The sequence below is a fragment of the Podarcis cretensis genome (assembly GCF_951804945.1).
Source record: "Podarcis cretensis genome assembly, chromosome: 3".
NCBI classification, from domain to species: domain Eukaryota; kingdom Metazoa; phylum Chordata; class Lepidosauria; order Squamata; family Lacertidae; genus Podarcis; species Podarcis cretensis.
In genome coordinates this window covers 70,331,136-70,352,839 of record NC_137172.1, presented here as the reverse complement: position 1 = coordinate 70,352,839, position 21,704 = coordinate 70,331,136, and the positions used below count along the sequence as shown (strand labels likewise).

At 41.1% G+C, this 21,704-nt stretch overlaps 1 protein-coding gene across 8 annotated transcripts in view; it reads right to left on the bottom strand.

Annotated features, from left to right (window-relative positions):
• FAM184A (family with sequence similarity 184 member A) overlaps positions 1 to 21,430 on the bottom strand; it is a 70,473-nt gene extending 49,043 nt beyond the window's left edge. For 7 of the 8 annotated variants that reach the window (XR_013837367.1, XM_079970740.1, XM_079970745.1 and 4 more), the window contains exon 1: positions 20,394 to 21,423. Coding sequence is in view for 7 of the 8 variants with exons in the window: in XM_079970740.1 (XP_079826866.1) it covers positions 20,394 to 20,567 (174 nt within the window). In the remaining variant the exon portion in view is untranslated. Of the gene's footprint in view, positions 1 to 20,393 lie in introns of all 8 variants that reach the window. The other variant, XM_079970741.1, reaches the window with a different exon arrangement.
• Between the last annotated feature and the right edge of the window lie 274 nt (positions 21,431 to 21,704).

Below are 21,704 nucleotides of genomic sequence, written 5' to 3'. Positions count from 1 at the left end.
TGGCACACAACCAAACTAGTTTTAGACAATAAGGACAAGCTGCAAAGGGTTGGATTGCAAGTGACTCGCCTTTTTGTTTTTGTTTTTGTTTTTTGTTTTTTATAATAATATTTATTAAATTTTGTATAACCAATAAAAAACATACATAATAACATAATATTTTCCATTATCCACATTTCATTCTCAACTTTGGACTTCCTCACATCTCTTGTTCCTGCTTTCTAAACATAAATTTTACCAGCAAATTATTAACTTGATTTAGTTCATATAATATAATTTTCCAATATTTAATGTCTCAAATTTTGGGGTTTAACATACTCTTATTGAAGCTTAATCATAAAATATTACTTATCCCAAATTTATCTTTTCATCTTCCAATTGAATTTAAATTTATATTCTTTATAACTAGTTTGTTGAAGCCATGTTTTTGCTAATCTTACATCTTTCTTAACAATCATACAATTTACAATATTTTTGTAGATAGTCCTTGAATTTCTTCCAGTCTTCCTCCACCAGTTCTTCTCCCAGGTCTCGGATTCTGCCCGTCATCTCCGCCAGTTCCATATAGTCTATCAGTTGCATCTGCCATTCTTCCAGTGTGGGTAGTTCTTGAGTTTTCCAGCTTTTAGCGATAAGTATCCTTGCTGCTGTTGTAGCGTACATAAAAAAGGTTCGATCCTTCTTTTGCACACTCTGACCAACAATGCCCAAGAGAAAGGCCTCTGGTTTCTTAAGGAAGGTATACTTAAATACCTTTTTCAGTTCATTATAAATCATTTCCCAGAAAACCTTCACTCTAGGGCAAGTCCACCAGAGGTGAAAGAATGTTCCTTCAGCTTCTTTACACTTCCAACATTTATTATTAGACACATGGTATATCTTTGCAAGCTTGACTGGGGTCATGTACCACCTGTAAATCATTTTCATAATATTTTCTTTCAAGGCATTACATGCCGTAAATCTCAAACCTGTGGTCCATAACTTTTCCCAGTCAGCAAACATGATGTTGTACCCTATGTCCTGTGCCCATTTTATCATGGCTGATTTGACCGTTTCATCCTGTGTATTCCATTTTAACAGCAAATTATACATTCTTGAAAGTATCTTAGAGCTGGGTTCTAACAGTTCAGTTTCTAACTTTGATTTTTCCACCTGGAATCCTACCTTTTTATCCAACTTAAAAACTTCTTTAATCTGAGCATAATGTAGCCAATCTCGCACTTTATCTTTTATTTTGTCCATACTCTGCAAGCAAGTGACTTGCCTTTTTGAAGACTCCGGTTCTCCCACTCCTCTCATCGAAACAACCAAGACCGATAAGAGAAAAATAAAGCCGACAAAGTCTATGACGGATGAGAACTGTAAGATGCTTCAATTAGAGACAGATAAAGCCCCAAACCAGCTGGCCAAAAGACCAAAAACCCTACCCCCAAATCACGTATCAGACGAAAGCTCCAATATAGAGAAGGAAATCCGTTTCATAGCAACTATTGAACAAATACATAAAGCTCAGGACGCACTAATTGAAAGGTTAGCATACATAAGGAAATCTATTACCCTTCTAGCCACACCTGTCACCAGGGATTTTAACTATGCAACTTATACCACAAAACCTCTATCCAACAGTGAGTCTATTTCTATTTCTATACTAAGTCTATTTCTATCGCCAGAGGAACTGGGACCTACGGAACCATCCATAACAAAGAAAACAATAACACATCAAGCTGAAATAGCGGTTCCACTAGGCAAGAACGGCTCAATCTTTGTGGACAACCTAGGAATCCTAGACACCATTCACACGGGTGACTGAAGTAAGGCCACGGGGGAAGGACGCCCCTCCGAGACACTAAAATATGACCAAGCACACATCGTGCAAAAAAGCCCTATCACACACCCCAAAAGGGACATAACGAATGATAAATCTCAAACTGGCCATAAACCTAGGCTTGACTGTCCCTTGAGATGTCTGCCAATCAAAAAACACAAGCTGGCCATCTGTACGTGGAACATCGCAGGGTGGGGAGCTAAAAATAAAGACCCCAATCTAATGGACTTCCTCACTAAATTCGACATCCTGTTCATCCAAGAAACCTGGTCGATAGACGAGCTCTACCTGGATAATTACCACTCATGTACAAAAAGAGCAACACCTAGCCAAAGAGGGGGCAAACCCAAAGGAGGCTTAGCCTTACTGTTCTCAACACAGATACAAGCTAATATTACCCAATTACCCTCCAATGATGAATGGTCTGTAGCAGCAGTTTTAGATTTTGGACAATTCAAACTGTTATGCATAAACCTATACTTACCCACATGTCAACGGCAGGCTCAAGCAGAACAACTTTGGAAAGAATTCGAAGCCCACGTGGTGCAATGGAGGAGACAACATCCGTCAGCCATGATATTACTAGCTGGTGACTTAAATGTAAGAATGGGCCCCAACGACAATGCCCTATACACACATTTTCACCAATGGCCTCCAGAAATGGAAATTATCCCACCCCTATTGATAAGATCATCCTACGACAAGACATGCAACATTGGAGGACTACATTTAGCACAGATGGCCTACAGACAGAACCTACATTTACTGAATGGGGCAATACAAGGAGATTATCCTGGTCAATATACATATTGGTCAGGACACAAATTGTCAGCGATAGACTACTGCATTGTTTCCCAGGATCTGATCCCTAGGATATCAAAATTCACCATTACAGCAAGAGCTGAAAGTGACCACCTACCTTTATCCCTCGTGTGTGATCTACCATTTGATCTGCCCAAACCACAACACAGATATCAACCAGATCTAACACCTGGAACAGGCCTTAAGAAAATCAGATGGAATGGACAAGTGGGCGAGCGGATATCCAACTGGTACAAATCTGAGGAGAGCTACCGCCTCTCAAAAGCAATCATGGGAGGGTGCTTAGAAACAGAGGAGAGCGATCCGAACACGATAACAACATATGAAATGCTTATACAAAAAATTCAAGAGTTTGTTGTAAAACCGAATTCCAAGCCTCCCAACCATAGAAAAACCTCTAGGGAGTGGTTCGATCATGAGTGCATAGCCTCCAGGAAATCATTGATCCACTCCTTTATATGTCATAAGGATAATCCCACAGAGGATAACAGACAAAAGATGATTGAAGCCAAAAGAAGCTACAAAAAACTCCTGACACAAAAGAAAAGGTACGCAATGAAGTTATTATGGCAGCAACTGATAGAGGCCTCCAATTCCAGTAACCCATCATTATTCTGGAGAATCGTTGCTGTACAACCGGATAGGGGCCTATCACAACTATCCTGCTACATATCAATGAAAGCCTGGGAAACACACTTCCATAATCTTTACGAGGAATCTAGCAATGAGTCCTATGCATTAGACATACCGGAAGACCAGATACAGCCATGGCCAGCAGTCTCAACAACAGAGACTCACCTACTGATTGGCCAACTAAAGAATGGGAAAGCCCCCGGAATCGACTGTATACCAGCGGAATTTTTTAAAACCAATGCGACCTGGTGGGCCCCCGTGCTAGCCTCTCTGTTCACATATATAGATAGAACCGCACAGATTCCATACGACTGGGGGACTTCCATCATTATTCCCATTTACAAAAAAGGCTTGAGGGATGATCCCTCCAATTATAGACCTATAAGCCTCCTGAATATAATAAGTAAATTATATGCTAAACACCTCAGCGAGAAACTGTGCAAATGGATAGAAAGAGCGAAGATTCTTGATGATGCACAGGCAGGATTTAGACAGGGGAGATCCACAATAGATCACTGCCTGATCCTACAGCACCTAGCTGAGAAATACACGTTGCATCATAATCATCACCTATTCGCAGCATTTGTAGATTTTAAATCAGCCTTTGATTCCATCTCAAGAACCCGACTCTGGGACAAACTCAACAAATCATCCATCGACCAACGTCTGCTGCTACTAATATTCAAACTGTACAACACCACACGACTTCGTATAAGATGTAGCCAAGAAGGTCAACTCTCTAATTTCATTAGAACAACAAAGGGAGTTAAACAAGGATGCATCTTGGCCCCCTTTTTGTTCAACATCTACATAAACTCCCTAATAGACCACCTACAAGGAGCGGATACACACGCCCCAAAATTAGCAGACAAAAAACTGCCTATTCTACTCTATGCAGATGACGCGGTTATACTATCCCAGACTCAGATGGGCCTCAAAAGAGCTCTTAACAGCTTATCCCAATACTGTAGAGAAGAGAAACTAGCAGTGAACTACCAAAAAACAAAAATCATGGTTTTCTCTAACAAAAGAAAAATATACAGATGGAAATTAGACAATCAGGAGATGGAACAAGTGTCATGCTTTAAATACCTAGGAGTCATATTCCAAGCATCAAGGAAGAAGACTGCCCACATAAATTACAGCTCCTCTACAGCACAAAAAAGCACAACAGCAATTTTAAGATTCCATCGTACAACGGGAGGAAATTTCATTCCTGCTACAATTAAACTATTCGCTGCAAAACCAACAGCACAAATACTATACGGCGCACCACTCGTCTCCCTCTCTAATCTAGACCAATATGAAAAGATACAATCAGGTTTCCTTAGATCACTCCTGCAAACACCCAAATGCGTCCCAAACGCCGCCCTACGACTGGAAGCAGGCTTATACAGCATCAAGCCAAAGTATGGATAAGAACCTTATGCACGTGGCTAAGACTTAAAAACTCGCCGGTTGGACTACTTTCCCTGATGCTTCTTGACAAATTCCAATCTAGTTGGTCGAAGGGCATTCTCAGAAAATTGGCCACATATGGTCTCTCCCCAGAGTATTTATTAAGCTTAGAAAGAGGAAGGGCCAAGAATATAATCAAAGAAAGACTCAGGGACATTGAAGCCCAAAATGACTTTAATCAACTTCCGATAGCTTATAAACTCCTATTCAATTCCCAAAGGCCCCATCTAGCAAACTATCTCAAAGTACTACACAACGCTAAACACCGATGGGCATTTTCCAGGGCCTGCTTTAATGCTCTCCCTTCAGCTCTCCTAGAGGGAAGATACAACAAAACACCGATCAAACAAAGATTATGCCCCTGTAACAGCAACGATATCGAAACCATCGAGCATGTCATCTTATACTGCCCATTATATCGAGACTCAAGAAAAGAGCTGATCGAGCCGATTTTAAGGAAAATACCTCGTAGTACTGACGACACCTATATCAGACACCTCTTAGCTGACAAAGAGACCGAAATCAACAGGCCTGTGGCAAAGTACTGTTACATTGCAACAAGAGTAAGACGAGCAATGATGTCAGCAATGGAGTTTAAATTGTAAACATCGAAGGAACGATAATAAACAGTAGTGACATTTGAATTGAATTTTTAAAACCTTAAAAGCCGAAACTTGGTCATAAATATAAGCACCAATTCTGTGAATTGGCTATATTTCTACTGGTATTTGTAGCTCAATACTACTTATAATGTCATATTTTATAAACTGTTTTCTGGTCATTGACCGTATTAAAGATATTTGATTTGATTTTGAACTTGGAGCAAAACAGCAGCCTGTAGGCTTGGCCTTTATTGAACTGTTGCAACAGGGTGTTCCCCTCACTTGCAGGAGAGAGGAAAGACACAGAAAAATGGTGTGCAAGACCTTATAAAAACTTTTGAAATTCCCATCCTCTAGGCCAAGCCCACCCCCAGAAACATCATGCATACATTACAGAAAGGAGGGGTTGAGGGAGGAGTTGTGGTGGTAACCTGAGTGTCCTGTCACCTGGCTGGTTCCCTTCTCCCCCCCCCCATGAGTCATTTTCTGAAGACAAAAGGTAGTCGCAGTTTCCTGCCCCCTGAGGGAAGATCTGATCATTGTCCTTTGTTCCAGTCCATGCTGAATCCACTCCCATATGGAAGTTCTTTGTGATCTTGATTGTCTTCTGTCTAGGACCATCAGGGTTGGCATAGCAACTGGGCAGGGCTCCTGTGGATGTGCTGGGATGATGAAAGGATTATGGTGCCCTGTATCAAACCTTCCCCATTTTGTAGTCTTTCCTTCATGGAGTAAAATAAAAGTGGAACAGTGCAAATCCGATGTATGGTTGATTTTTCTATGAATTTATAACAGAAGCGTGGCGTATGTAGTGTGTGAGTGTGAGTGTGTGTGAAGTTTGTACAAACTGAATGATTGGGGTGGGGGTTCCTGCTACACACACACACACACACAGAGAGAGAGAGAGAGAGAGAGAGAGAGAGAGAGAGAGAGAGAGAGAGAGACCTACAACACACTCTGGTATCTACGTAACTTGTGATATAGAACAGATGCAGTTGTATTTTCATTTCCACTATTTTCAGTCAATTCAAAATCCACAGAGAATGCTACATTCTTGATAAAAAGATTACAACCCTACATGAAAATTTTTGCAGCTACTGAAATAATAAATGGAATGACAGACAACCACAGAGCTCACTCTATTTAACCTTTGATACAACAAGCTACTGAACAAAAGATTTTTTTAATTCCCTGTGCCTTTTCAAAGTATGCATTGTGTTAGATCTTATTTTTTCAAAATGCCATATAACACATATTCTGTAGCTGCAGGGTATGCCATCCATTCCTCTTAGCCAATACAAAAATTATACACTTGCATTACCAATGCTTTAGTGTAGTTATTAAAATACTTCCTTTTCTATCACATAGAAATGCATGTACAAGTGTTATCTGCAATACCTATTCATATCTACTCATAAAACATTTCCCACATAATCAACTAAAATTAAAACTTTCCTTTCTAAATCTTTTAGTCATGAAGAAATCTTAACCTGCACAACATTTCATGTTTTTTCTTTTCTTTTTTAGCAATCAGAGCCCTCAGTCACAAGGCATGCTTGGCAAATCACACTAAGACAAACTTTGGCTTAGTGAGACTCTGTGGCTCCTAAAGAGGAGTTTGCAGTCTCTTTGCTCCACCTTTTGCTACTTCTCTAAGCCAGTGTTTGGCTTAGATTTAGAATGTTATCCAAACCTGAACTGATGCTTAAGCTATCTCTTCACTAACCACAAGCTACAGAGGTTGACATAATTAGAGTAAGGCAGGAAAAAAACCTAGGGATGAGCAAAGTTTTCTTAGCATGTTGTGCAAGCCAGTCCATTGTTTTAACTGTTATTTGAAAATAATTACCTTTCAGTTTTAAGAAACCAAAATAGTGCAGCACCAGAAAAATTTAATGTCACCATACACAGTAAATAAATTTATGCACTAGCTCTTCAATATGAAATCTAAAAAAGACTAGGTACTGTTAAAAGCGATATCAAAAATACAAGATGCTAACAAAGTTGAGCTATTCTTCTTGAAGGAGTATTTCAAGAGGTGGATTCAGTTACATTAAAAAAACCAATGACTAACCCCTGATTTTTCATGTTAATCACTCCCCCACCCTTGAATCTCAGATTTACAAACAAAACTGCTATATTCTTCCCAACAATGAAGGGGGTGTATACAGAAATAATCAACTTTACACAGCCTGGAACTAGTAATATACAGGAGTGTACAGAACAGGTTACTTTATCCTTCTCTTACAGCCAATCTTCCCTATGGTATCTCCCTCTAACAATAGACATAAAATGTTCCCTCAGTACTTTCTATATCACCCTTCTTCACATCTTCTTTAAAAGTACAATTTCTTCAACAAAATTAATGTAGAAATTTGTCCAATTCCATAGCATATGTTATGCCAAAGATTTGTGTTATTTTCTCCATCCAAAGTATTCTGGAAGCTCCAAAGCTCTGGAGTTCAAATAAAACATACTGATATTTCAGGGGGGGGGGGGGGAGGAATGTAGGGGTAGCAAGTAAGATGACAAATTTGTGTAGTTCATTTTCAGCACTTTTGCCTTCCAGTCAGGGATTCTGAATGTTTTGCATATATGCATGGCTTTTTGTTTGTTTTAAAACCTTTGGTCAAAGAAAATAGGTCTCTGAACTGTTACTTTTATGTAGTACTTGCTCAGATAGTTTAAAAGAGGTCTGTAAAAGCGCTTTAGGTGTCACAGTCAGTTCTGCTTATATCATAATTCTTTCCAATCCAGTCTTCACCTCAGGCTCAGCTTTAAGTTTGAAGGATATAGACCAAGACAAGATGGGGGAGTGTACAAGGAATTTTTTTAGCCGCTTACAAGTATCTGTCATGCAAGGTACATACAAATAGTATGTATCAATGAACATGTGTGTCATTTCATATTTGTTATTCACAAAACACATTATTGGGTATTTCTTAATCTTTTTTCAGTAATGGCTTCAAAGCATCATATATTAACACAATCAGTCCTGTCTTTATAATTGCCATAGGCAATTTCCACTTGGAAGACATGGTTTGCAATGGAAAAAAGTAGATAGACATTAGGACCAGGTTGACACACGTCTGTGTAAACAATTTTCTAGTATATGGATGTGAGTTTATGAAATAGATGCTGCAGAACGATGGCTAGCAGCCATTTTGGAAATATACTTCTGCTAATCTGCTCAGTGTTTTTTCCATTCAAAACCATGTCATGCAAGTAAAATTGCTGTAATTACTTTCCTGTGGAAGTCTATTAAAAGGAAAGAAATGTATGTTGTGAGTTAAGGCATTGAATATACTGAACTTTCTAGTCTTGCATTCCTTGTTAAAAGCAAATCACAACTTTGATCATCTGGAGAAGTACTGCTAGTTGCCCAACATTTTACAGAGGTCTAATAGGCCTCCAGGGAAGCGGGTGGCACTTTGGGTTAAACCACAGAGCCTAGGACTTGTTGATCAGAAGGTCGGCGGTTCGAATCCCCACGATGGGGTGAGCTCCCGTTGCTCAGTCCCTGCTCCTGCCAACCTAGCAGTTCAAAAGCACGTCAAAGTGCAAGTGGATAAATAGTTATCGCTCCGGCGGGAAGGTAAATGGTGTTTCCGTGTGCTGCTCTGGTTCGCCAGAAGTGGCTTAGTCATGCTGGCCACATGACCCGGAAGCTGTATGCTGGCTCCCTCGGCCAATAAAGCAAGATGAGCACCGCAACCCCAGAGTCGGTCACGACCGGACCTAATAGTCAGGGGTCCCTTTACCTTTAATAGGCCTCCACTAGAAATTGGGCATTTAGTGTTACTGATCTCAGGCTATGGAACATTGTTCTATCAGAGATTTTGCAGGCACTCTCATTTTTCATTGCCATGTGTCCCTTGAAGAACTTTTATATAGACAGGCCTATACCACTGTTTGAATTAATTGGTCAGCCAGTCATTTTTATCTGTTTTGTACTTTTTAAAATGGTGTTTTATATTTTATTGGATATACTGCTGTACGCCCATGTTATATTGTAAGAATTGACAATATAAAGCACTTCTTTAAACAAACTTTTAAAATTGCAAGCTAAAAGGTCATGTTGGTAAATTAACTCAGTGTCTAAAAACTGAACATCTTTAGCAAGCAAATGATGTAAAAAAACGTATAGAACTGTGGCTTCAATATGCTTGGGCGAAAGTTTCAAGGCAAATAACTTAATCTAAGAATTTGCACTTGTGCTTGGAGGCATTTACCCAATTACAGTGGTACCTCGGGTTACATACGCTTTAGGTTACAGACTCCACTAACCCAGAAATAGTACCTCGGATTAAGAACTTTGCTTCAGGATGAGAACAGAAATAATGCTCTGGCGGCACGGCAGCAGCGGGAGGCCCCATTCTCTAAAGTGGTGCTTCAGGTTAAGAACAGTTTCAGGTTAAGAACGGACCTCCGGAACGAATTAAGTACTTAACCCGAGGTACCACTGTATGTGCTGTTAGCTTTACAACTGGTGTTTGCCACGGTATGTTACTGAATATGTACAGATTCTGTATGTATGTTGATACAGTGGTTAATCCGTTCCGCGAGTCTCTTCGTCTTGCGAAGCACAGCTATTAGCGGCTTAGAGGCTATTAGCGGCTTAGCAGCTTAGCGGCTATTAACGGCTTATTGGCTTAGCGGCTATTAACGGGTTAGCGGCTTTAAGAAAAAGGAAACAAACTAGCAAGAACTCGCAAGACGTTTCATCTTGCGAAGCAAGCCCATAGGGAAATTCGTCTTGCGGAACGACTCAAAAAACGGAAAACTCTTTCGTCTTGCGCATTTTTCGTCTTGCGAGGCATTCGTATTGCGAGGTACCACTGTATACCAAGAACACATTTTCACATTGGGTGGCATTCAACTAAGTTTTACATAGACCCCCTGAAATAAAGGGGCATAATTTAGTAATGTTCATTAATTTTAATCAGTCTACTCTTGAGTAACACTTAGTTGAATACCCACTGCTTCTAAAGTCTTTTTCATTGCTAAGTATTGCTCAGTATTGCTTTTTCATTGCTAAGTATTTCATTGCTAAGAATATTTTAAATAAAATCTGATTCTAATCAGAGTGGAGAAATTTAGAGAAGCTCATACACTCAGGCAAGAGGCTTATACTCATGATTGCCTTTCTGCTGCACCAAAGAATGCTGACTTTTAGGGGATGATTTTATGGGATGGGGGCTGCAACTGGAAAGGGGGTGTAATAAAGCCCCCTAGTGAGCATGGAAAACATCACACACCTTGGGATTCTGGCTGTTTGAGTGCTGTTATTCCTAGTATTTTAAAACAGCACTTATGTTCAAGTATGCATGCTCAGAACCACAGCTTAAGGAAGACTGAGTGAGCAGTGGATTCTATAGACTCACAGAATAGGTTTTCCTGGCTCCACTCTCCTCTACAAATTACTACTAGAAGGGGGTTAATGGCCCTGCAGGAAAGGTGTGGGTATAGCAGGAGCTGCAGCAGAATGGGAAAATTGGAAGAATTTTGTTGGGTGGGGGACTGCCTTATGCAAGCGGCTTTTCCACTCACTTAAGATATTTCTTGATCCAAAGCTAAGTATCTTTCATTTGGATTGTAAAGACATTCAGCAAACAGCTCATCTTAATGTCTGATCTTGTCATATCAAAGTCGCACTTTGTGTTTCTTTGTGATATTTATAAATGAATGCTAAGGTTATCTACTCAGTTGCATTGAAAAAATGCAACTTATCATGGTATTACAGACAAAAGTAGCAGGCAGATAATCATAAAATGTAATTACTTTGTTAATTAGTATGTTACTGAGCAGCATTCAAGACAGGAACTAAAAATAAACTCGCATTCAACTTCAAGCTATAATAGTATTGGAGCAGCTACTAGAACAATGTTAGCCAGCTGTTACCTTGAGTAAGAAGAGAGATACGACAAAAATCAGATTATAATATTAAAATTATCATATTGAATTCCAGTTATCTATGTCATCCCTGTGACACAAAATAAAAGCATAGCTAGACAGGTAGACCATGACTAGAGGAGATGATGCCATGTTCGGGGCTCATGCTTATTGTTTTAAGAGATGGTAGGAAATAAAACAGTGGCAAAGGCTGCAGTGAATTTTTCTCTTTAAATAAACTGTTGCTGTCACCAGTACCTAAACAATTAGGATATAACTTTTTCATCCACTGAGTTAGAAAATCTGACCAACAACAAAACTGAGACTTCAATTACACTATGCCTACCAAACTGATGATGTACACTCAACAGTCTTCTTTTGTTTGGATTTTCCCCCCTTACAAAATGGTAGGAGAAAATGTCAATTAATATAATTTTTATTGTTCCACGTAGCAAGAAAACATATTTGGGGAGGTTTAAATATATAGGATACTTAATTCCCAACATTTATTTTAGCAAGAAGATAACATGATTGCTTTGGGTTTCACACTATTTGATAATAAACACTATTTAGACTTTCCAACATAGAATATTAGAAAAACTGTGGGATGAAATGGAACATAAAACATCATTACTAATAAACAAAAAGTAAAATTTGCAGCAGTATAAAGGAGAGTAAACAGTATGAAGGATGTCTACAGATTATATACTTCCACAATTCATTTTCAAATGATTTTTGTGAATGCTCAATCTGCTAGGATGACAATCCAGAATATTTGGCTCAAATTGCTTTTTAAAAGATTTCCAGAGTGTTGAGGTGTAATGCCAACATGTCAGGGCTTTCAAAAGACTTGTTTTGTGTAAATGTAAAACTTGCAAAGTGACTGAGGCTGCTATCCTACGTGAGAATCAGCCCCATTTAATTCAGTGGGACTTACTTCTGGGTGCACATATAAAGATTTGTGCTATAAGGTAGGTGAAAAGGTAAGAAGAGGAATCTCAAACTTCCAAACCTATATTGAAGGTTTTCCAACAGCTCAGTAAATTCTGGCCCAGTTCAGTAAGATGATCCATAGCATTTTGTGACAGCTAAAGCTTTGTAGTCCCATTGGTGATTGGACTTTGGATCTGGTGTAAATTTACTCCAGCTTAATTTACAACACTTTGCTTTATGCCCCTTTCTTGTGCATAAGGATTGCTCCTTTAGCCAATATCCCTGACAATCAGTCGGTTTACTCTGAGCAGGACTGACAGCATTGGTTTAATTTTTTTATACATCTCAATAAATACTATTCTGCCTCCCAGATCACAACGTTGTGAGTCCCTTTCTCACCCATCATATCATCATATGTAACATAATTTATAAATTATTCCCTTGCTAACTTCCCAAATCCATTCCCTCCTCTAGTCTTCTTTTTATATGTCAATTTCAGTTTCTCATTTTAAAAAAAAAATTCTCAAGGAAACTCATCAGGATTATAGTTGAGATTTTTCCTACTGTACAAATTTTTTTATAGGATTTTGCCTAATATACTATTTTTGCAAATAATTTTCCAGATATAATGCATGTTCCTATGCTATTTTTGGAATTACAGTGGTGCCTTGGGTTACAAACACTTCAGGTTACAGACTCCACTAAGCCGGAAGTAGTACCTTGGGTTAAGAACTTTACCTCAGGATGAGAACAGAAATCGTGCAGCAGCAGGAGGCCCCATTAGCTAAAGTGGTACCTCAGGTTAAGAACGGTTTCAGGTTAAGAACAGACCTCCGGAACGAATTAAGTTCGTAACCAGAGGTACCACTGTATATGCATTTATATGCACACTTCACCCTAGAATATGCATCCCTAGCTGTAACCAAGGTTTGTTCTTAATTTATTATTTGTGGTTTGTCTGGGGGAGAAAATACAAAACTGGGTTTGGTTGAAATGCTAAGCCTTACTATGGCTTAGCCGAACAATTAATAAAGTAGTAGGGCTGTGGGAGGAGCACTGCAGCGTCAATCTTTCCTCCAGGAACAGGCACATTTGCTCATTTGCGCTAAGCCACTGGAACCCTGTGAATCATACTGTCCCCTTGCTAGCACATGTATAAATGAATACGGAACAAAAGAAGTGTGCCTCAAACTAAGCTCTGGGCCATTACAAATCCAGGGTAGTGTTCTCTTATGAGACTCCATGGCATGATGTGTGACCAAACACCTTAAAAAATTAACATAAAAAGTTCCATTTGTTCACATATTTCTGGAAGGTTTTAGAGCATTGAAGCCATCTATGATGTAAGGATTTTATTTATTTATTTATTTGCGGGGGGAGAGATATCTTAGGGAAACTCTCTCACCCAAATCCTACCATTGTTTGAGGATATAAGCATCCATATGATTACAATAGATATTCAACCACAGCACAGAAGTAGATAAATTCAAGGAAGCTTCTCTCACACGGCTTTGTTTTGTATTTATCTTCTTAGCATAGAAACAAAGTTTGGGCTTCCAGAATGCTTGATTACTAAAAGAAGCTGACCCAAGAAAATGCATGCTCATTAAAAATCTGCATATATACAACTGTGCAGAATACTAATTGGCTTGACTCAGAGAAACTTGTACAAGAGGACAATACATGTAAGGAGTATGGTACTTAGATTGACATACTGTAAGTACTTGCATTTGCATTAGGTTGGTAATAACCAGTTTGGAATAGAGACCAGTTGCCGACACTTCATCGCTGTTGTACCCGTTTAACTGAGATCACCAGCTTGCTAATGCAGCAATGCAGCCAACATGCACAGGATTCCTTTGTAAATTACATGCAGAAGGATTCTACATGGATTTTCACAAATGAAAATTAGGCAGATGGACCTGTGTACATGCCATATGCAACGCGGAAGCAGAAGACACTGACTGCGGAGGCATAGATGGTTCACACAAACCATAATCTAGCACTATGTGGATGAGCCTCCATGAATCAAATGAAACATTGAGCTTGAACATTCCACACTCCCATCTCCCATGCAGACAGCAGAATAACATCCACATAAGTTTTTGCTTTTAAAGAAGTTTGGCTTAGCATTATGTACAATGAAGTGATCCTGGTTTAAAACAATGATTTGTTAACAAGGCAAATTTATGATCCATTGTTTGAAGCTGACACAGCAGAGCGTATTTTAAGCCAGGATTCCTGGTTGATTAAACACATTTCATCAAGCTCCTTATGCTGAAAGATATATTGACAGAAGTAGCAATGGACCATCAGGCCTGGCCTTATGAGCCATGAGGTAGCAGACTGCCACTGCTCACACCCAGCCATCCACCACTGTTGCCACCTCCTCCTACCTACCCGGCACTAACTTGGCAGCATAGTCCTTTCCTCACTCTGAAGAAAAAGTTACTTCTAAAAAGTAAATCTGGCACTGTTGTATCAAAACAGCAGCACCTCAAGGTGCTGTGTGACCTTGCTCATAATACCTCACTTTGAGAAAGGGCACTTTCCTCAGAGTGAGAAATTGAGAACTTATACCATAGGAGTGAGCAAGTAGCAGATGAGACAAAGCAGTGAGGAAGAAAAGGTGACATGGTCCACCCAACTCTGGCAGTGCAATGTTTTGCATCAGCCCTGAGAACTGAAGATAATTCCTGTCTTCAGAGTTTCACTGACTTTAGAACTCCTCAAAACTAATTTGTACAAACTGCAGATTAAAGAATCTGGAACATATGCTATTTGCTGATCTGCTGAAGAACTCTGATTTACAAAGACACGTGTACATATAGTCCAGTAACCATTACAAAAGTTAAACAATGCTATGCTGTATTAGAGCATAATCAGCAGCAAACTGTAGGATTTCATGTATCCATTGTTAGTGATATGCAGAGCAGACCCACAGAAATATCAACAAACTTTACTAACTTTAGTCCATGCATTTCAATGTGTCTTCTACTCTGAGTGTGACTTAGTTGCATAAAACCTATGCTTTCCATCTTCTCAGACCTGACGAAAGATCCTACTATTATACAAAGGTAGTCGGTCTCCAAGACGTCATACCCTTTTTGCATTGTTATTACAGACAAATGCAATTATTTTGAAATTTTACTTTGGGTGAACTGTCTACACTCATTGAAGCCTAACTACTACAGACAAGGAGCTCTATCATAAGCATTTTCACACAGACAAGTCTGTCAGTCTGAAATGTTTGTTACAGTCCAGGCAAGTTGCCAGCATTTCCACTCCAATACATTAATTGGTAAAAGGAACAAAGATTCATTCTACAACAAGGAGTGTTTATTTCCCTTCCTCTCTCAAGACAGACAAAGAAACACTACACAAACCTGAAGAAACTTTATGCATGTATTTGAAGTTAACATATTTGGGAACACATCCATTACATTTAAAGCACAAGATACCTTTTATTCATGTAGCCCTGGTACAGCAATAGTTGACATTAGTTATTCCATTCGTTATTCAAGCTTTTATGGGTAATTCATATGTCACAGAGGTGGTGGGACAAATGAGGTTCATATACCGGATTAGGCTGCTTGCAGAACAAGAGGTAATTCTGCTCTCCCCAGGGAGGTTCCTAATTCTCATTTATTGCCCACCCAACTGCAGCTCCCCACCCAACCCACAGCATCCCATGCTGTTCCTCAGGATCCATTGATTCCCATGAGCATCCATGAGGGTATGGTTTTGTAGCAAGCAGATAAGCCCATTCCAAAAGTAAAAATCAAGTCACAATATGTAGGATCCAACCAACTGTGAATAAAGCTCAGCCCATTTTCTGGCTGTTTGCACACGGTTATTGTACTTATATGTGTATATATAAATACAGTTATATATTTATTGTAAACCACTTTGAGATCTTTCAGATATTAAGTAGTCTATAATTCGATACAATAAATAAATATATATATAAATAAAGCTGAGGGCTACTACCTAGCTAAGTTGAAGCTTTGAAGGAACAAAAACTCAAAAGTAGTGAAATGTTCAATGGGGAAGAAGCAAGAGGACACAACATCCCACACATAATTAACATTTTATTGTGGCGTCTCACTCAGTCCTTCTATTTTCAGTTAAATCATCTGAATGCCATCACATCTGCAGCTAAAACCATACAAAAGGAAGGCATGAGCAGACCTAGTAACACAAAAATTGTTACTAACACACACAAAAGGCAGAGAACCCCCAAAAAAGTCAAATGAGGACTGAACATGTTCAGTACACACAGAATGCTGAATGTGGGATGGGGGGAGGACCCGAATAAGGTATACTGAACAACAGCAGTATGCAACATTTTGTTGTAGCTCTAACTTGTCTACACTGCATTTAGCAAAGAAGAAAGGCACTTCCTACAGAGCCCAAGTACAGTCATACCTCGAGTTGAAGTAGCTTTGGGTTAAGCGTTTTCGGGTTGTGCTCCACGGCGACCCGGAAGTAACGGAGCGTGTTACTTCCGGGTTTCACTGCTTGCACAGATGCTCAAAATGACATCACATGCATGCGTGGAAACGGCGAATCACACCTGTGCAGGTTTGCTTCAGGATGCGAACGGGGCTCCAGAACGGATCCCGTTCGCATCCAGAGGTACCATTGTACCTTTTTGCTGTAACTCTATACAAAATAACTATTCCATATACCCACAGGTCACATCAGACTCCTCTTTGTGACACACAGTCTGTATATTGTGCATTTTTAGTAACTTAGAACATCCAAGTTTCCTCAAATGGCATGGAGATGAAGTTACAAGGTTAGTGGCCTCCTATACTCTTTATTATATTTTAACACAAGAGCCTGCTGTATCATACAAAGGTTCATCATATCCAACATCCCACAGTGGCCAACCACGTGTCTCAGGGAAATACAGAAAGAGGTTTGGAGCACATAGGTCTCTCCTACTGTTGTTCCATAGCAACTGCTATTCTGAGGCATATCACTTCCAAATTTGAATGTTTAATATTGTCACTGACAGACCTATCCTCCATTACACTTCTCCAATCTAAATCAATGGAGGTTAAAGTCAGACTGTTAACAAGTAACTTGTCTTCAAAGCATTTTTGTAATGAGCAAGTTTTCTGCTCTCATCTGAGACCCCTTTCTTCTTATGAGTACTGCTCTAATGTTCTTATTTTGTGATGTTTTAAATTATGTACATTGTAGGTCAGATTCAACTAACTGGTCCCGCTAGTGGAAGCCTGTGCAAGGACTTCTGCTAATGCAGTGGGGCTTCCCTCTGCTCTCTCATGCACTTCAAACCGGCTCTGGGAGTTTAGGAGAACCCCCAGCATAGCACACAGAGGGAGGAGAGGAAAGATCTTTCTGTTGGGCAAACAATAATGTTTGTGTTGACAGAAAGGCTGGAAAAGTAGGATATTGAATTTCTCCTGCATTTTTTATCTTTGTAAGCCAATTCAAGATGTATAAAAAGCAAGATATACATTAAAAATACATACAAATATAAAGAGACTCCAAAGCGACCAACTCTCATTGGAATTAATATAATAATAATAATAATAATAATAATAATAATAATAATAATAATAATAATAATAATTATTATTTGTACCCCGCCCATCTGGCTGGGTCTCCCCAGCCACTCTGGGCGGCTTCCATAAAAACCAAAAATACACTAAAATATCACAGATTAAAAACTTCCCTGAACAGGGCTGCCTTAAGATGTCTTCTGAATGTCAGGTAGTTATTTATTGCTTTGACATCTGATGGGAGGGCGTTCCACAGGGCAGGCGCCACGACCGAGAAGGCCCTCTGCCTGGTTCCCTGTAGCTTTGCTTCTCGCAATGAGGGAACCGCCAGAAGGCCCTCGGCACTGGACCTCAGCGTCCGGGCAGAACGATGGAGGTGGAGACGCTCCTTCAGGTATACTGGGCCGAGGCCGTTTAGGGCTTTAAAGGTCAACACCAGCACTTTGAATTGTGCTCGGAAACGTACTGGGAGCCAATGTAGGTCTTTCAAGACCGGTGTTATGTGGTCTCGGCGGCCGCCCCCAGTCACCAGTCTAGCTGCCGCATTCTGGATTAGTTGTAGTTTCCGAGTCACCTTCAAAGGTAGCCCCACGTAGAGCGCATTGCAGTAGTCCAAGCGGGAGATAACTAGAGCATGCACCACTCTGGCGAGACAGTCCGCAGGCAGGTAGGGTCTCAGCCTGCGTACCAGGTGGAGTTGGTAGACAGCTGCCCTGGATACAGAATTGACCTGCGCCTCCATGGACAGCTGTGAGTCCAAAATGACTCCCAGGCTGCGCACCTGGTCCTTCAGGGGCACAGTTACCCTATTCAGGACCAGGGAGCATTTGTTACATTAACATAAAATATTTTCTTTCACATATACATAAAACTTAACATACCCCTTTTAGTAGATATTATTATTGCTCTAAATTACCATCCGTCTCCCACTTTTTCAAAACACAATTGCCCAACACCACCAAATCATCCACAGATTTATTAGCATAAAACAAACTTGCCACAATGTTTTGAACAAAGAGTACAGCACTACAACTGTATACATTTACATAGGCTGATAAACATACACCTTAATTCATCCCCAAATCTACCAGTTTAGGCTGGATAGCCTGAGCCTTCTTTTTCCTTGGGATAAAGTTTTGCATTTCATTAAATAGCCATCCTTAAATAAGGTTAAAGAACACTGTTCCTGGCTTTAGAGTACTGTACAAAGAAATATCTATATCTTTGTTTTTCTTTCCCAAACTTACTACGCTTCCATGCTAAAGGTTTATAGGCACTGACCTTACATTACATTATTCCAGGAAGCAAGCTCTAGTACATCAAACATGGGCAAGCAGAAAAAGCTGGTGGAACTATGCAGAAACTCTCCCAAATAGAGCATTTACAGGGATGTAGAGGGGCTGAATCAGCTCGGAATCACATTACAGCATCAGATCTGCTTCCAGCCTGGAGCACCAGCTCCAGAGTAGGACTGTGGACCCATTTTCTATGCCAGTCAACTTGAGCAGGAAAGGTGTGGATGGCCAACATATTTTTGTAATATATTTACTAAAATATGCCAGAAAAGTGCACAAGAACAAGAAGTCTGGAATTCTGGTTCTCTCACCAGTTGTATCTCACATGCCAATGCTATAGTACATTACTTGGATCTTCTAAAGACGCCCTGCTCTGGAATCCATCTAAAAGGCAGACTATTTTAGCCTCCACCAGGAGCCCTGTCTTTTTTGTAGCAGCCCTGATACTATGTAACTCTCCTAAGAAAAGTTAATTAGCATCCTCCCTGCTGGCTTTCTGAAGGGAGGTAAACACTTTTAGTTTCAGTTCGCCCTTGAGATCTAATAATTGCTGTGTTCACAGTTTTTTGCTGTACAATACTGCTACTTTTCTTTTTTGTTGGATCTTTCTTTTGTATTTCGTTATGCTTTACCTTTTGTAAACTGCTATGAGGAATGAAAAGCTTAAAATTAAACAGGTAGGCTTTAAGAAAGTTGACAACAATCTAAATCACCATTAAAATTATTCTAGAGTGATTCATTCTGTGGAATTATTATGCAAAAAGAATTATACAATAGGAGCTAAAAAAAACTTACTACTTGCATAAATGAAAGCACAAATATTAAAACCAGAGAGCTATAACAAGACAGCAATTTAAACACATGAGATGATACGTAACTGGATTCCAAACATAAGACAAAACATGCAGCCTGAGCCTATGCATGTTTACTCATAAGTAAATCCTACTGTGTTCAACAGGGTTGACTAGCAAGTGACTGTGCATAGGATTGTAGCCCTTGTTCCACACAAATGCTACCCTATGAACAGATGCAACTTTTATGCTTAAAGAGGGACAATGATAAACATTAGTATTGCTATTAGAACGGTTCTTCTATTAAGTGGATATAGAGAAATAAGTGCAACACTAGACACAACCTTATCACCTATCAAGGTACTCTCTGCAATAACTGACACAACAGCTATTGTAAAATTAATGCAGCCCTCTCTTATAAGAAATTTTGTCAGATTTAAGTGGACAGCACAACTGAGACTTTACTCTCTCCAATGCAGGCTTGTAAACACACTTTTTAAGGTTCAGAAAAATTATAATTAAAAAAAATGGGAGCAAGAAAAGAACAAATGCTCTACCAAATTGGGAGGGGGGGAGAGCTGCTTAGAGGATGGAGGGCTCCCTCCTACCTTGGTGAGCTGCGCTATTTTCTTGCTCATTTTGAGATGGAGATCCTGATTATATTCCATGCCGAGCTGGGAGGAGGCGGCGGACGAAGAAGTGGAGGTGGTGAATTTTCCAGCGCTCCCCGAGGAGCTGCCGCTGTAGTAGTGCTGCTGCCAGCTCATCCCTGGTGTCGCCATCTTCCACAGCAAAGAAACCCTGCCAACCGCTCTGCCAAGCGCCGGGAGGAGAAGGGCGAGGGTGACACGAAAATAGGGGTGGGGGAGGAGGGGGGGTTGTTGAGGTTGCAGGCGGAGGAAAAAGACAAGGATAGAGATGGAAAGCAGCTAATGCTGGTGGCAAACAGGACGGCGGGGGGTGAGGGGGAAAGGCGAGGGGGGGGCAGGTCAAACTACCTCTTCACCTCCCCCCCTCCAGTCCCCGCTGCTACCTCCTCTCACTCACAGCGTCTCCCCTCGTCCCCCTCCCGGCCTTATTTCCCACTCTGGCTCCTTCTGCACCATTTTCCTTCGTGGGGAGGGGAGGCGGGTGAGGGACCCACAGACTCCCCGCTCCTTGCCCTTCAGTTCAGGTGAGGGAGGAAAGGATGGGGCGGTCGGGGAAGGATCTCCTGAGGTAACCACAAGCCGCCCCCTCCGGGCTCCTCAGAGATTCCTGCTGCCGTTTCCTTTTTAAGCCTCCCCCCTGGGGCAACGGATAAACGAGCGAGGACGGGGGGGGGGGGGGGAGCGCGCGTCTCGTGCTCTCCGTCCCCGTCTCCCCCTCACAGCGGCGCCTTTCCTCCTCCCGTTCTGGGAGCGGCGCTCCCCGCGGGACCCTTCCCCGGGTCCCGCGAGGGAAGGGGGAACCCGAGCGAAGCGCCCCCCCGCCGTTTCTCTCGCACGGGGGGGGACTCCTCTTCCCCTCCCGGAGCTCGCCTCGAAGACAAGCGGGCAAAGCCCCCCCCCCGGCCCCCCTCCAAGCGAGCGACGCCGACTGTTGCTACCGAAGCCGACGCTGCCCGCTCGGCGCTCTTTGGCCACAAGAGGCCAACGCTCCGTTACCAGGGTCTCGGAGAACTGTTTACGCCGCGCGCGTGGCGTCATTTCCGCCGTCCATCCTTCTCTCCCCCCCCCCCCCGCGCGCCCGCCGCCGTCAGTTCCCGCCCCTTTCAGTACCTCGGAAAGGGACTTAATTTTAAGTTGCGCACGCGCAGATGCGCTCTCCAGGGTGGTTAGTTAAAACCTTTACCGCGGGCGCGCTAAGAGGGAGGCGCGAGAGAGCGCCGTGTGCTGTTAAGACCCACGAGAAGCGGCTCTGAGGACACAGCTCTATAA